Genomic DNA, 16,656 nt, shown 5'->3' with positions numbered 1-16,656 from the left:
TAATGGAGGATTGGCAGAGAGATGAATAGATGATTCCAAGATATAGAGAAAGGAGAAAAATAACATTTTCCTTCTTCTCTATCGTTCAACTCGTCCTCAATTCACGTTCAGTAACATCAGTTATTGTTTCAGAGAGAACATGCATGGATAAATGCAGGAGACGACAAGAGATTAGATTTCCCAGAAGCTACAAATGAAATTTATCGGACCGTGGTAACATAAACCCGAATTCGTCGTTGAAATTCTCAATGCGTCGTGTCGATAGGTCACCTCACTTCTTCTTTTCCTCGGCGCAACAGATAATCTTCATTGCCATTGTGGCCACTGGCATGTGTTCGCGCGCCGCTCTCGACACAGCCAGCTACCTTCTCCGCTGCAACGGGCCTCGCTGCTCCTCTCGAAGACCGACGCCCTGCACGTCTTTTGCCTGAGTGACAACTCGACCGAGCAGCCTAGTGACAATTATGGGTAAGGTCATTATTAAGCTTGACTTTGATTTTGAAGGCACTCGCTTCTGCCTGTTATCCGATTTGTTTAGAATATACCAAACCAAAAACCGCCAACGCTATCTATTCTACCATTCAATGTTCATCACCGCATGGCATGTATCGTATGTCCAGTAAGAATCATTTAATTAATTCTTGCAAGTCATCGCCACAATTGTGGGGCTGTGGTTTGGAAATATGATCATGGTGGCATCGAACAGATAGGCTGGCACACACTCATCTAGCGTTGAGGTGGCGTCGCGAAAGCGCTGTGATAATCTTTGAACGGCTGCACAATGTTTCCTTTAAGCCCCAACCAGACGTACGCGTTGGAATGCGTCTGCACGCGCCGCGCTCACTCGACGTCGCGTCGCGCCTGGCCGAGAAAGTGGGCGCGCACCCAAACGATAGACGCGTTGCCGTGTGTCGCTGCGCGTTTCGTCGCGGCAGCGCAGTGTTCCTAGGTAACTGTGTTCAAGGCAGCCCAGCCTTCGCATAACGGTCACGTTAAGAAATGTGCTAAAGATTGCAATAAAACACAATAGGTTTTATCCTAAAATTTGTTTTTATATTTAAAAATGAAGATATTGCAGGACTCCTAGCAGTCAAGTCAGCTCAACTGCGACTGAATACCGAGTATTTTGAACTCCGTGAAACCTGCAGGAGCATCGGCATAGCATCACTCGCGTGCTTTGTGCCTTACACGTGCTGCACGCTGTGTAATGTCCCGAAGTTCGGCGATGGACATATCATTATTGATGCACCCGTCACGGCTGAAAACTTCAGTGGCTGCCATCATAAAATACCTAAACTTGTGCCGAACTCCGATCAAAACGCACGCAGCTTGCCCGGGCTTGCCTGCAGGATGCGCGAAAACTCGTTCCAGAAGTCACGTTAGTTCGCTGTGGTCACGTGAGGCTCTTCAGGTGGGTGACTCGAGCGGCAGCTTCCGGCGCGGGCGCAAAGAAATCTAGCAGTGAAAATTTCATAATTATATTGCGCTTACACTGACGAACATAAGAAATAAGACGTGGACATGCTTGTTGCAAACTACCAACTGTTTAATACAGTTAAAGAACAGGCTTATGTACACGGAGATGTGACGAGGGGGGGATATAAAAATATATGACAAGGTGACGACATGTGATGATGCTTTGTGCCGGAAAAAGATCATTTACTTGCACCAGTGAAAGGTCTCCACGCCGCCGTGTGTCGACATGCGATGCAGCCTCCGCGCCTGACGCCGTAGGCCCTCTGACGCGGTGCGGCGCCTGCGGCCGCGTGCCAGCGTGTACGTTTGGTTGAGGCCTTAGGCACGAGAGTTTGTTGTACATGACCGTTTGTTTTGCTTTCTTTGTTAAGTGGCGTGAAATTCACTGGCACCTTATAGTAACCGAGTATATGCAACCTAACTCTCACAATCATCAATTCCGTAGGATATATACGAAGGTACGCGTTTTGTAATGGATCGTCGTATCTATCATCTGCAGTAATTTTATCGTGGATACCGTAGCGGTTGTATCTTGTGCAGCCTAGCGAAAACCAGAGAGCGCAAACACGCACGGCCAACTCTGATACGTCAGGAGCACTGTTTGCGACCCATCAGAGACTGCGATACAGCTTTATGCTCCTTGCTATTCTCTAGGTTACACAACAATACGCACTAGGCCGTTCCAATTTGAACGGCTGCGGATAGTTCATCTACGAGATTAATTGATATGAGGGTTGCAGGGCCAGCGGGTTTTTTTTTGGGTAAGGCTTTCACTTCCAAACGCATGTTCCTATTTTTCAATACGCAGAACGAAGCACCATGTCTGCTTTCGAAGCCTATACGGGTAAGATTTATTTATTTTTTCCACTAATCCTTTGAGTGATTTCGTGTAGTTTAACGTTCCAGCAACAAAAAGGGGCAACGGCAAGCGTTGTAGTGTACGGATACGGAAAGATTTGGCAGTGCGGAGGTTTTGCATTATACACTAAGTACTAGCCAAAGTTTTGAGATTTGTTACTAAGTTATCCTTATTTGTTACAAAAACGGAGAGAAAAAGGATCATTTGTTACCCTGGCTGAAAAACAGCCCCAAACCTATGATGGTTGGCGACGGCGCCTTAAACATACCGCAGCATCCTGCCGTAGCGTAACAGACTTTGACCACATCCAATCACGCTTGGGCATTATTTTTCTTGTTAATGATGAACTACATTGCATTCTAAAGAAGCGAAAGGCTGCACTTAGCATGTTTTGCAAATTCTCACTGTGCCTTAACGGCGCATATACAATACAGCAATTCATAGCAGTGTTACAGGCACGTGGCGCCTGGGGGTTTTGGCACGAAAATGCAAATACGAAATGCCACCGGCTGGTTTTATTTTGTTCGAGTCAGGCTATTATTGTTAAAGTAAAAAAGAAGAGTTTCGAAAAAGAAATACTTTATCAATATGATTTCCTACTGTCTTTACAGTTCATTTATTCAAGATCACTAAACAAGTGTGAAATGGACACAGGGAAAAAAGGCACATGCACACACATAAGAAGACAATTTCATTACTGCTATTTTTCTGTCCGTGTCCAGTTAAAGCTTCTTTAGTCATCCTTTAAGACTACCTCGTGATCCAAATCTTCTAGCTTGGGCCACTATGTACGTGCCGGCTACTTTCATGCCGAGCAGACAGCTTGAGCCACTGGGTATGTTGCCGAATAAGCAACGTGCTGCTTGGCTGCCGTCTGGCCCAGTAGAAAACTTGGGGCAATGGGTATGTGCCTTTGGGTATGTGCCGGGGTATCTTGCTTCGGCACACTGTATGTGGTATTGGTATGTGGCCTTTCTTGGCCTGGGGGGTCCTCCATAATGAATGTGGCCACGTGACGCGAAGTGTATGCATTCTTAAATATATTAAGACTTTAGCGCACAATAAGCAACAGACGCCTGCGCGTCGAGCATGGCCGTTTGATCGATAACCATGGCAGTGAAGTTGCAGCCAGGTCATTAGGGATAGTGGAGGGTTGCTACGGAGTTTCAACTGGGATGCAGCGATCACTAGATATGATGTGTCGATACATTGTGATTGCCTGCGAGATCGCCGTCTCTTCCGTGTGCTAATATGCCTGTAAAATACCTTGATTCGCGGTTGGCATTGGAGTGTGGTATGGTGATAAACTGATCATCATCATAAACATCGTAACGTTTATTGCACATAAATGTACCATTAATACGAACCCATCATCCAAAATATTGCTAACCGCTTAAACGTTGCCAATCCCCTCCAAAGGATAAATGTAACACCATCTTTTTCATCGAGCCTCCCTCTAAATGCGGCAGGCGTGGCTGCGAATAAGCGCCGCGTGTATTTCTTTGCAGCAGGATACCATGGCCACTGACCTGCAGCCATGGATTGAATTTGTTCTAAATATTGCGCATTTCCTTTGGTGCTGTCCTGTGTTTGTTAGTTTATTTTTACAATGTTCTATTGTTGCTCTGTCATTGCTTTTAGTTACTGATTTTCTATGCATGCACCAAGAAAGCCATGTCTTGGTGAGGGGCGAAGAACTTTGGCGAGTATTTAGAAGCTTTCTGTAGGCGACTATGACATATTTCTGCTGTGAAGTAAATTACTCCTAGCGTCGCTCACAGGAAGGCACTACATGATGTCGCGTGAGACACCTGGTGTCCTCTGCCGACGGGTATTCGATCGGTGTTGCCTGTAACTGAATGAGAATAAGAAGTGAAAAATTGAATCTCTCTGGAAAACGTAATTGCCCATTAGAATTTCACTGTTTATGAAAACAATCCATTTGTGTAGATCTGTCGAAAATTTGGGATATTTGGGAATAAGATCTCCAGGTACCTGGATAAAGCTTTAATTTAAATGTTCGACGAATAGAGGTAACAAAAGCGCCCAGAAATCATGAACGTTCATGAAACCTGTCAAAAATAAGTGCCTGACAATGCGACCCTCCGCTAATTTCTCTAATGCATGTTCACATGTAAATACCAAGACACCACTGACTCAGATCTTCCTTTAAAAATGCGCTATTTATCTTTTGATTGTCGTGTCTTATTGCGATGCCGATACTATTTCTTTGTCGGTTACTGACACCAGAAGCCATTTATATACACAAAAAACGGCTTCAAATCACCTACTTTTATGCTTTATATCAACGGCCAGTATAAAAATTGCTTTCCTATTTCCAAACAGTTCATTCACATCCCAGATACAAAAACTTGATATGTGTAAATCTGATTCGTTTCAGCGAAGTCAGAATTATCATCCGCAACAAGTAAGTAATTTCGTGCAGCCTTAATTCAAGCTGCTTTTTCAGTAAGTTTTCAAGGCTGTATCAGCAAGACTGAACTTACGTATTTGCAGCGGAGAGCGAGTAAGTATTAGTCTCTAAATCATATTAAAGCATTTTTTTGCCCCTGGGTTTATTTTGTGGCATGTTTGCGCACGCATTTTTTCCGGTGTTCAATATGTTATCCCTTGATAGGCATCTGTTTTTATTCTGCTGGATGAAAGCGTTTCCGTTCAGAATATAATTCTACGAATTTACTGAATCCATGTGTATGTATTCTACTTTTCTGACAGCAAAAATCAGTACTCTTTAGGAGCGCTCCACTTCTGCACTGCATGCGCTCCCCTTCTCTTGCGTGATGAACCAGCCTTGGCTGGACGCGTCGGCTTAAACCATTCACAGACCGAGCCTTGTTGCACAAGGGCCTCTGCTTTCCCTTTCATGCAACTACCTGCGGGCGACGTCGGTGCGTTTTGGCGTCACTATGAAACAGATGTGGCACTTCTTTGTCATGACTGGCTTTCCACATTATGTGTGCAGCATCCGTTCTCTGATCCTTGCGGTGCATGCGATCTTGACGCTTTGCTTTTCGTTATACAATTTGGAAGCTCGCCAAGGGTTGCAGCACAGTGACCCGCGTTTGCCTCTGAAAGAACAATATACAGAAGCTTGCCGTTACTTGTGCTTGGATTTTGCACAAATTGTACGGCAAGGTAGCATTTTATCGAACAGATTGCAGAAAACACCACAGTGCGCCTAGCCTAGTATATCCTGCGCCTCAATTGGTGCCCAGACTCAAAATTTTATGACACCCCCCCCCCCCCCGCCGTCCCTATATGCACCCCAAGCTAATAAGCAAAACGAACCTCGAGGGCAATTCTCGCTATTTGCTACGCAATTTGAAACTAAAGCAAACGTAAGGAAAAAATTTTTTCAGAAAGTAGCGTAAACGAATATTACTGCGGATGATTTGCTTTAGCGTCGGTCATTGCGCCACCAGTCGCTACATGCACCTGCTTTGTACCCTGGAAAGATAAAACGGGTCCTTCACTACTTTCTATTTGTTCGCAAAACTTCCGCGTGACGCCCGCTGTAGACGCACCACGGCTCAAGTGCGGCGCCCGCTGTAGACGCACCACGGCTCAAGTACAGCGCGTACAGCAGCTGACGCCGAACGGACGACGCAACAGGCGTCCCCTGCATACGCTTGCTATTGCGCGAGGGTACACTGTCTATACAGGCGTGTGAATATTGTGCAAGCAACGTGCAAATGGCCGTCCTGTTTCTGTGCAGTGTTCAGAAACTTAAATGCGAACTATTTTGAATGAACCTGGCAACGTTTAACGTTAGAACGTCATCTAGTGAGGCGAGTCTAGCAGTGCTATTGGAGGAATTAGAGGGCAGTAAATGGGATATAATAGGGCTCAGTGAAGTTAGGAGGCCAAAAGAAGCATATACAGTGCTAAAAAGCGGGCACGTCCTGTGCTGCCGGGGCTTAGCAGAGAGAAGGGAACTAGGCGTCGGATTCCTGAATAATAAGAATATAGCTGGTAACATACAGGAATTCTATAGCATTACCGAGAGGGTGGCAGGTCTTATTGTGAAACTTATTAGGAGCTACAAAATGAAGATTGTACAGGTCTACGCCCCTACATCCAGTCATGACCAGGAAGTCGAAAGCTTCTATGAAGACGTGGAATCAGCGATGGGTAGAGTGAAAACTAAATACACTATACTAATGGGTGACTTTAATGCGAAGGTAGGCAAAAAGCAGGCTGGAGACAAGGCAGTGGGGGAATATGGCATAGGCACTAGGAATATCAGGGGGGAGTTATTAGTAGAGTTTGCGGAACAGAATAATATGAGGATAATGAATACCTTCTTCCGCAAGCGGGATAGCCGAAAGTGGACGTGGAGGGGCCCGAACGGCGAGACTAGAAATGAAATAGACTTCATACTCTGCGCTAACCCTGGCATCATACAAGATGTGGACGTGCTCGGCAAGGTGCGCTGCAGTGACCACAGGATGGCAAGAACTCGAATTAGCCTAGACCTGAGAAGGGAACGGAAGAAACTGGTACATAAGAAGCCGATCAATGAGTTAGCGGTAAAAGGGAAAATAGAGGAATTCCAGATCAAGCTTCAGAACAGGTATTCGGCTTTAACTCAGGAAGAGGACCTTAGTGTTGAAGCAATGAACGACAATCTTGTGGACATCATTAAGGAGTGTGCAATGGAAGTCGGTGGTAACTCCGTTAGGCAGGATACCAGTAAACGATCGCAGGAGACGAAAGATCTGATCAAGAAACGCCAATGTATGAAAGCCTCTAACCCTACAGCTAGAATAGAACTGGTGGAACTTTCGAAGTTAATCGACAAGCGTAAGACAGCTGACATAAGGAAGTATAATATGGATAGAATCGAACATGCTCTCAGGAACGGAGGAAGCCTAAAAACAGTGAAGAAGAAACAAGAATCAGATGTATGCGTTAAGAGACAAAGCCGGCAATATCATTACTAATATGGATGAGATAGTACAAGTGGCTGAGGAGTTCTATAGAGATTTATACAGTACCAGTGCCACCCACGAAGATAATGGAAGAGAAAATAGTCTAGAGGAATTCGAAATCCCACAGGTAACGCCGGAAGAAGTAAAGAAAGCCTTGGGGGATATGCACAGGGGGAAGGCAGCTGGGGAGGATCAGGTAACAGCAGATTTATTGAAGGATGGTGGGCAGATTGTTCTAGAGAAACTGGCCACCCTGTATACGCAATGCCTCATAACGTCGAGCGTACCGGAATCTTGGAAAAACGCTAACATAATCCTAATCCATAAGAAAGGGGACGCCAAAGGCTTGAAAAATTATAGACCGATCAGCTTACTGTCCGTTGCCTACAAACTATTTACTAAGGTAATCGCAAATAGAATCAGGAACACCTTAGACTTCTGTCAAGCAAAGGACCAGGCAGGATTCCGTAAAGGCTACTCAACAATAGATCATATTCACACTATCAATCAGGTGATAGAGAAATGTGCGGAATATAACCAACCCTTATATATAGCTTTCATTGATTACGAGAAAGCATTTGATTCTGTCGAAACCTCAGCAGTCATGGAGGCATTACGGAATCAGGGTGTAGACGAGCCATATGTAAAAATACTGAAAAATATCTATAGCGGCTCCACAGCCACCGTAGTCCTCCATAAAGCAAGCAACAAAATCCCAATAAAGAAAGGCGTCAGGCAGGGAGATACGATCTCTCCAATGCTATTCACAGCGTGTTTACAGGAGGTATTCAGAGACCTGGATTGGGAAGAAATGGGGATAAAAGTTAATGGAGAATACCTTAGTAACTTGCGATTCGCTGATGATATTGCCTTGCTTAGTAACTCAGGGGACCAACTGCAATGCATGCTCACAGACCTGGAGAGGCAAAGCAGAAGAGTGGGTCTAAAAATTAATCTGCAGAAAACTACAGTAATGTCTAACAGTCTCGGAAGAGAACAGCAGTGTACAATAGGCAGCCAGGCACTGGAAGTCGTAAGGGAATACATCTACTTAGGGCAGGTAGTGACTGCGGATCCGGATCATGAGACAGAAATAATCAGAAGAATAAGAATAGGCTGGGGTGCGTTTGGCAGGCATTCTCAGATCATGAACAGCAGGTTGCCATTATCCCTCAAGAGAAAAGTGTATAATAGCTGTGTCTTACCAGTACTCACCTACGGGGCAGAAACATGGAGGCTTACGAAAAGGGTTCTACTCAAATTGAGGACGACGCAACGAGCTATGGAAAGAAGAATGATAGGTGTAACGTTAAGGGATAAGAAAAGAGCAGATTGGGTGAGGGAACAAACGCGAGTTCATGACATCTTAGTTGAAATCAAGAAAAAGAAATGGGCATGGGCAGGACATGTAATGAGGAGGGAAGATAACCGATGGTCATTAAGGGTTACGGACTGGATTCCAAGGGAAGGGAAGCGTAGCAGGGGACGGCAGAAAGTTAGGTGGGCGGATGAGATTAAGAAATTTGCAGGGACGGCATGGCCACAATTAGTACATGACCGGGGTTGTTGGAGAAATAAGGGAGAGGCCTTTGCCCTCCAGTGGGCGTAACCAGGCTGATGATGATCATGATGATGATGATGATTTTGAAACAATTACATTTTTTTAATTTCCTAGTCCAACTGCTTTCTCAAGAGCGGTTTAATTCTTAATTCAAAGTGGACACTCGTACTGCTCAATCGTTAGAAATCGACTACACAGCAAATTCGTGTAGCACTTTATGCAATTACGCGGAAAAAAAACTGCGTCTCTAACAAAGCTAAGCAACTGATTACCGAACCTAACAAGTGCGTTATTACTAGACTAATTATTAAACACAACTCAATATTAAGTACCTTAAGCTTTAGTAAGGGAACCAACTAAACCAATGAAGTAATCACGCAATAATTATTAATAATCGTATCGCTTTCCTTCCTCCATGTTATTGACGCTGCTAAGAAATGTATTAAACTAACTTGAGTACGTGAAGTCTGACTAAGAACCGTCGCATCACAGGGTGGAACAAAGAATACGGGGAGGCACATAAAAATCACAACAACGCTGGAGGGCTCCTTCGCACTTTTCCTACCGCCGAAAACCTTATTAATCTCAAACAGGTTAAATCACGAAGCAGAAGGAGATGTCAACGTGCAAACAGAGATCGTTGGCAGAGGTTCATCCCTCGCATAAATTCTTACACGGACGAGGCGAAAGTATGCAATAGGGTGAATAAAACAAATTGAAACGCCTCGAGACCAGCCTCTTTCCCTTAGTAAAATGCCCAATGAGATAGCCGGGAAGGTGAGGCGGGTTTTCTGGGCGAAGAGTATGAATATATTTCCAGTGCATCTCATTATACACAAACATTCCTGAGGTTCAAACAATGAGTACAGCGAGAGCCGTCTGATCGGAAATGTTCTCTAAATGAAGATTACAATGGCCCGTTTATTTTAGCTGAACTTAAAACTTGTCTCGCTTGTTACAACAGCTCGACTCCGGGTGGTGACCGTGTCATGCATCAAATCACCAAGCACCTAAAACCTAAAACACAAGGAAACACTCCTCTCTTTTTAATGTGATGTGGTCTGTGGAGTACATTTCATCTTTTTTGGAAAGAAGCTGTAGTAATTTTAATTAGACAAGGCAAGAACCCATCCTTACCTAGTAGCTACAGACCTCTTGCTTCGTGAAGCTGCCTTTGCAAGGTCTTTGAAAAGATGATAAATCGGCGCCGAGTCTATGACCTAGAAAGCAACGAAATACTAGATCCTTACCAGTGTGGCTTCCGAGAACGTAGGTAGGCTACAGAACGCCCTGTCCCTATTGATGAAAATACAAGGGATCCTTTCATATGCAAAGTTCTTTCATTCCGTATTTCTTGACTTAGAGAAAGTGTATGACACCACATGGCGCTTCAGTATTATCCTAGACCTTTCCACTATGGGTGTCCGCGGCAACATGTTGAGCACTATTGAAAGCTAGCTTTCTAACCGTGACTTTCGTGTAAAGTTGTGCCAGGCCTGGTTGTGGTCCTTTACGCAGGAAACTGGTGTCCTGCAAGGCAGTGTGCTTAGCTGCAGACTGCTCATAGTGAGAATGACTACTGTACGCGCGGCTATCCCACAAGCAATGTTCTCTGCATATGTAGATGATGTGCAAAGTGGTTTCAGTTGAGCATGTTTGCTATCTGCGAACGACATGTCCAGTGAGGCCTAAATAAAATGGCTGAATGGGCTGATGGAAACGGTTTTAGGTTGAGCAAAGAGAAAAGTACATGCCTCCTTTTCACGCATAAGAGAGGAATGATACCATGCCTTGCTATTGAGATCTCTGGTAGCATATCACCTGTAAGAGCAGTGAATTAGTGTCTCGGCATCACATTTTACTCGAAACTCAAATTGGTTCCGCATATCCAATATTTAAAAGTTAAGAGACTGAAAACAATTAACTTATTAAAGCTTCTATCGCGTGCAACATGGGACAGTCGCAGGAAATGCATCTTGAAGTTTTATAGGTGCCGTGTAGGATCAAGACTTGATTACAACGCCCTAGTTTTTCAGTCTGCTGCAGCCAGTGCTTTAAAAGTGTTGCGTTCTGTTCACCGTTTAGAAATCTGCCTTGCGAAGGGAGTTTTCAGCACAAGCCCCGTAGAATGTCTTTATGCAGAAGTAAACGTGTAGTCGTCCCATCTTCAGAGGTCTTATGTCAGTTTCACGTAATTCCTGAAAAAAGTTCAAACTGTGAACACACTGCCTATTCTACCATAAACGATATCAAGTGTACCAAACTATTTCATATCCGACCTACAGCGAAGCAGCCCTTCTCACTACGTGTGACAGCTCAGCGAAGAAAAGTCTATTGCATTACTTCAATATCGCCTAATCACTCCAGCGAAGCAGCTACCGTGGTGGCATCACACCTGGAAGAATGTAAGATATCGCTTATAAAATCACAAAACACGGGCCAGATGCATACATTTAGATACACCTTTTAGAACTGAAGTGGAAATACACTTGCCCTGAATTTTACACCAACTGATCGAAGTCACATGCTGGAGTTTCCTATGCCTCACTCAGCCCGTCCTCCTCGGAATCCGACGCGCTTTATACCCAAACAAGTATCTTTACGGCAAAGGAATATGGAGTACTATCGGCAGTGAAACACACTAACAGACTGCAACTCGAATAGGCTGTAATATTTACTGATTCTTCAGGCGTTAATAAAGCTTTAATGTTGCCGCAATAACATTAAATCTATGTAATGATCAGCCTCTATTCAGTGATCTGCTCTGTTTACGCATCTAAAAGACAAGTCATAATACGCTACGTGCCTTGGCATAGACGCATCGAGGGTATTGTTCTTGTCGACAAAGTTACCAGATCTTAACAAAGTAAGCTGCCACCTTTTCCATAGCTATCCCCGCCACATATCTGAAGCTTTACGTGCGGAAAAAAAGGAGGTATTCGCAAAGTAAGTGGGTCTTAATAAACTCCGCGTCATAAGTCCAACCTAGGAATCCGGCCACCCATTACCAGAAGACGATGAACTGAGGCCATTCTTTTGCCGTCTTAGAATCGGCCACACGTATGACACTAATTCCAATCTCTTGTTTAGTAATGAATCTCCTATCTGCAGTGCGTGTGGTGAGACGCTGACTGCACTCCCTGTCTTGATAAAGTGCAAGGAAATAGAACCTAGGAGACTAAGATGTTTCCCTTTAGCATATAAACAAGTCGTTTCTTTCCGCTCAGCATGTCTCTTTGCATAGAACCGTTTTAGACAACAGGTCCAATGGCAAGATTCAAACCGAGAACCGTAGCAGACCCGCGTGTTTTTACTTCGCTTGCGTTTTCTTCAATTCATGCTGCCGCTACAGCTACAAGTCTTTCACTTCGTACCTTGTTTAACAGGTTGCTATCGCTTTCATTGCTTCGCCCTTATGGCGAAACTGATATTTTGCAGTACCCACGGTGGAGACGCATTAGTGCACTTGAGTATAAAGAAATATACTTTTTTCGGCATTTAAGCTCTTGAACTGCGGGCTCAAGCGAGCAGCGACATCTCGGTGCGCCATGATTGCGGCCTTGAAGATTTTCGGCCAATGAGCTTTTCCAACGCCGAACTTAAATGTCATCGGCCGCGCAAAAGCTCAGGCACACTGGCGTGACCTGGTGCACATTAGCTCGCTCAGTAATGAGAGAATGTTAAATGAAAGTATAACGTTTGCATAACAGTTGCCGCCCCTTGTATTATTTCAAACAAGCCATAATGCCAACACTGAAGTCGCCACGCTTCTTTCTAATCTTTTCCACGCCAAACAGTAAGAATTTTCGCGCAATAAGACTAGTAATTTGTCCCATCTATAAAAAAACACGGTAAATTTTTAAGACCCTATTCTCAAGAGTGCTAAAATGTTTCACGACTTCTTCGACTAAGTGAACATGACGATAGAAGCGACCGACCACCTTGGAACAGTTTTAAAATAATTTAAAGAGCTACCGCTTCGAAACTTTCGAGTAAAATAGTTAATGCTTACGTGTTGATTAAAATGAAAGTTTTCCACTACGACTTACCTGATCGCAAGTATAGTGTCAGCCCGTTGTTGTGCACAATTGTTTATCTTTAATGCCTTAAGCACAAGATTGTTAGCCATTGGAAGAACTAACCCGCTTGACGGCTTCAAAATATTTTATTGTCAGTGAGCTGTCAGTTATTTTATGCCTTAGAAGCTCGATCAACATTAACTCCTGGATGCAATTCTTTCTTAAATAAAGTAGGTTATGCCTAGCGTTTGTTGGCTCACCTATGTGAATCGGTTCATCTCTCTAATTCAATGTTAAAATAATTTTCGTTGCAGAACTGATCTTTCGTCCTATTGGACGTTTGCGGTCATCACCTTGACCTTCGTTCTTGTCTCCTTTTTCTGTTTCGTGATTTTCATCTTTACGATCACGGCACCAGGTATGTGCGTTTTGTAGATAGAACACGAGTTTGTTTGTTATTGTCAGATAGTTTGAAAATGGCTGGTTTTCGTACATCATTACGTGAATTGGGAGAAAATCACCACCCCAAGCACTCCGTACGGATGGTTAACCTCCGAAGTTGAAACGTGCGGCGTCGGCGTTTATGACTGGGTTAATTTAGACGGTTCATTAGGCGAAGCCTTGGTAGGCTTCCGGATCCTTCGTAGACAGTTGCTGCTTGCACTCGGCTGCACGAGCCTGTTCTTGTGCGCGGGCTTCCGCATCGGCACAGCGTAGACAAGCTCATTCCCGGTTCTGCTCGCGGCGTTGCGGATCGAAAGCTGCCTGTTCCTCAGGAGAACGTATACCACGTCGGCTACTCATTTTGGGGACGGAGAGCAATTGCTGCGCGCGCGCTCAATTGCGACGGAGAGCAACGACGTCACTACTGGCGCAACGAATAGCGCGCCTCTCTTTCTCTTGTTTTACGCGCATGCGCATGAGGTTGCACCGGAGGAGTTTTCGGCGTACAGGCCACAGGCGGACAGACGGGCGGATGAATCGGCTAGCTACATGCAGCATCGCTGTAAAAAGTGTGCCACCAGTATTTGTAGGATAGCCTTTCTATAGGCAATAATAGAACTTTACTAACCTATAAAACCTTGCACTTGCTTCCGAACAAAAAAATGGCACTTTTCCCAATACGGATTGAATACGGCCAGTGTAAGAGACCGAAACGGAAGATACCATCTATATAGGAGGCTTGTGAACCTGGGCAGCTCGGAGAGCTTCCTATGGTTATATTTGTTTTACGCATCGATGAGAAATGGTACGTGCCGTTCAGGAATATGTGTGCCTCGTCGTCAGCAATGCACGTCTCAACAGTAATCATCATATTTAGAGCGGAGCTCTTCGGCGCCCGTTCCTCTGGCGTAACCGAGCGAACGAGCACAGCGAAAGGCGAGAGCGAATGCGGCGCGCACGGGGGATAACATAAGGGGTGAGAAAGAAGCGTGAGAAGGAAAGTGGAGGAGGGTATGGCGAAACCATGAGAAAAAAAGGCGTTGTGCGGCGCCGGTGGCTACGAGATGGCGGCAGAGTAGCGCGCGTCGTCTGGGAGGTTTTTCGGCGCCGGCTGATGTGAATCGCCCCGACACGTCACCCACGCGCTCGTCGCGTGCACTGGCTCTCGCGATCTGCAGATTACCGAGGCAGTGGTGCCACACTTCGCTCTGTTTGCAACGTGCCGCACGTGACCGGTTGTCCACGCCAGCCGCTATATCGCGAAAGCAAAGCACCTATGGAGCTGCGCTCAAACATCGCATTAGGCAGTGTCGTAATTGACGATGAGTTCTTCAAATTTTAATTTATTTACTAACGTAATGGAAGCATTCAAAGTGCCTTAAGGAGCTTGTATTTTTGGCAAAAATGCTTGATGTGATTCGAATGAAACAATACCGGTCAAGCAAATACTAGGTACCGACTATATGCAGTATACTAATAAGGGTATTTCAGTAGATATTAGTAGTGAAATTTCGCCACGCGAACGAATAATGTTTGCACTTTGCAATCATAACTGGTCAAACAAGCAAGAAAAGCTACAATATTTCGCATTTAAAATTTTGACATTGCTCGTAAGGGCGCGTTTAAAAGTACGATCAGTGTAAGTGATGAATAAGAATCGAATTACTCTAAACATGAACACTATGAAGTGGCGGTAAACAAGTGCTATTTGTGTATTTGCATCATAGTCAATAAAAAGCGTACTTCCGTACGTTCAAAACAATTTATATGGGTACCGATTTCATGATCAATGGATTAAGGAAGTTTTGTTTAGCACTACAGAGTGTTCCTTTAGCATAGAGTAAATGTTGTTCGTGTCATATTTCTGAATGTACTTTAGTCACAACTTTCGGTGACTTTTTTATGTGGACACAAGGTGTGCAGGAAACGACGCTCTTTGACGAGGACCTTGAGTTAAGCGGTGGTGATGGTGACTATGGAGACCGCGACACAAAGAGCACTACCGAGAATCCCAGGGAACGCGTCACGAGCCCACGTCTTCAGAGAAAGGAATCCGCGACAACCAGCGGGATGCGATCCACGCCGGCAGTGCAAAGCACCCGGCCAGCAGTTTTTCCTTCGCCGTCACCGAGCTCAACGATGCCTGTTCCAGGTGAGTGGAAAAGCTTCTAAACAAACTATAGTCGCTGGAAAAAGTTGACACAGAAATATATGCTGTTTGCAGTACCCTATTCCACCTGAGGGCCACCATCGGCGCTCAAATCGTTGATGCACCAAAAGCGGAACCACGTGATTTCATTTCGCCATGGCGAGAGCGTGTGCAGCGATTTTCTGCCGCAATTTAAGAGGTTTACTTTATTTTGATTGTTCATAAATGGGGCCCTTTTTCGGCGAATAATACTGCACTAGTATTTCAGAAAACCATAATGCATATCAAACGCCCATCATGGAATATATGTGAAGCGTAGCTTTCGTGAAGTGGTTATTCGAACACTATAAGCTTGCCTACTTTATTACCTTGTCGTTGGCCTAAAGGATACACACGCCCTCGCACCTTCTCTCACGCACCCGTACTGCGCTGTGCGATGCGCCCGCCGGTGATTTCAAATAGTTAGTTGGCCTTCGCTCGATAGAAGTGTACGCGCCATTGTGGCCTAGTTGTCAAAGTGCAGTGTCAAAGGGCTCCTTGGCAGTTTGTGGTGAATAAGACAACTTCATGTCAAAGGTGGTCAGCGTTCAAGAGGGGGCGGGTAGGGTTGGTGATAGCGTTTGCCGCAATGAAAGAAGTGCTTGATTTGTTTTTGAGCTTTTTCATCAATAGCTCAAATAAGAACGGCACTGACTACGCCATTATACCAATAATGTAAAATTTGGCGACTTTGACAGCACAAACTCAAACTGCAACCACTCCCCGCCTGATTTCGCAGTTTCACGCGTTCTTCCTTGGACGCTAAAAGCAGGTAGCCGCAGCAAGAGATTGTCACGTTGTAAGGAGGGGCACAAATACAGTGCTCCAATGCATCACTAAGCTAACTGTTGACTGGGCGAACCTGTGCAGTTTGGCACAGGTTCAAGTGGCTCATTGATAGCGGCAAGCACACTCCTGGATAGTCGAAATCTGATCTGCGGGTCAACCACATCGGTTGTTATGCATTACTCGTCAAAGGTTCAACCGTAATCTAAAGTGATCGCCTACCTTCGAAAAAGTACAACATTCGCTTCGCGCATCGCATTTCAGAAGTTGGGGCGAGGACACAGACAACAGGGAATCAACGATAACATTCGAGCGAGCTCCAAGTTATGCAGGCGCGACTTCCGCTGAGCGAAATCTAGTTCGTTAGCGGT

General features: G+C 45.0%; 1 protein-coding gene and 1 long non-coding RNA gene across 2 annotated transcripts in view; both read left to right on the top strand.

The window, feature by feature from the left end:
• Window positions 1–333: 333 nt before the first annotated feature.
• On the top strand, window positions 334–4,763 carry LOC135918541 (uncharacterized). The gene is made up of 3 exons (XR_010569678.1): window positions 334–468; window positions 2,285–2,320; window positions 4,737–4,763. It is a non-coding gene; the product is annotated as an uncharacterized lncRNA (long non-coding RNA).
• A 95-nt stretch (window positions 4,764–4,858) lies between these two features.
• Window positions 4,859–16,656, top strand: part of LOC135918536 (uncharacterized) — a 114,641-nt gene continuing 102,843 nt past the window's right edge. The window contains exons 1-3 of the mRNA XM_065452151.2: window positions 4,859–4,862; window positions 13,182–13,285; window positions 15,227–15,463. Coding sequence (XP_065308223.1) covers window positions 15,382–15,463 — 82 coding nt within the window. The 5' untranslated portion in view covers window positions 4,859–4,862; window positions 13,182–13,285; window positions 15,227–15,381. The remainder of the gene's footprint in view (window positions 4,863–13,181; window positions 13,286–15,226; window positions 15,464–16,656) is intronic.

The sequence above is a fragment of the Dermacentor albipictus genome, unplaced genomic scaffold (genome assembly GCF_038994185.2).
Source record: "Dermacentor albipictus isolate Rhodes 1998 colony unplaced genomic scaffold, USDA_Dalb.pri_finalv2 scaffold_15, whole genome shotgun sequence".
In the NCBI taxonomy this organism is placed as follows: domain Eukaryota; kingdom Metazoa; phylum Arthropoda; class Arachnida; order Ixodida; family Ixodidae; genus Dermacentor; species Dermacentor albipictus.
This window is presented reverse-complemented; position numbering and strand designations above follow the sequence as displayed.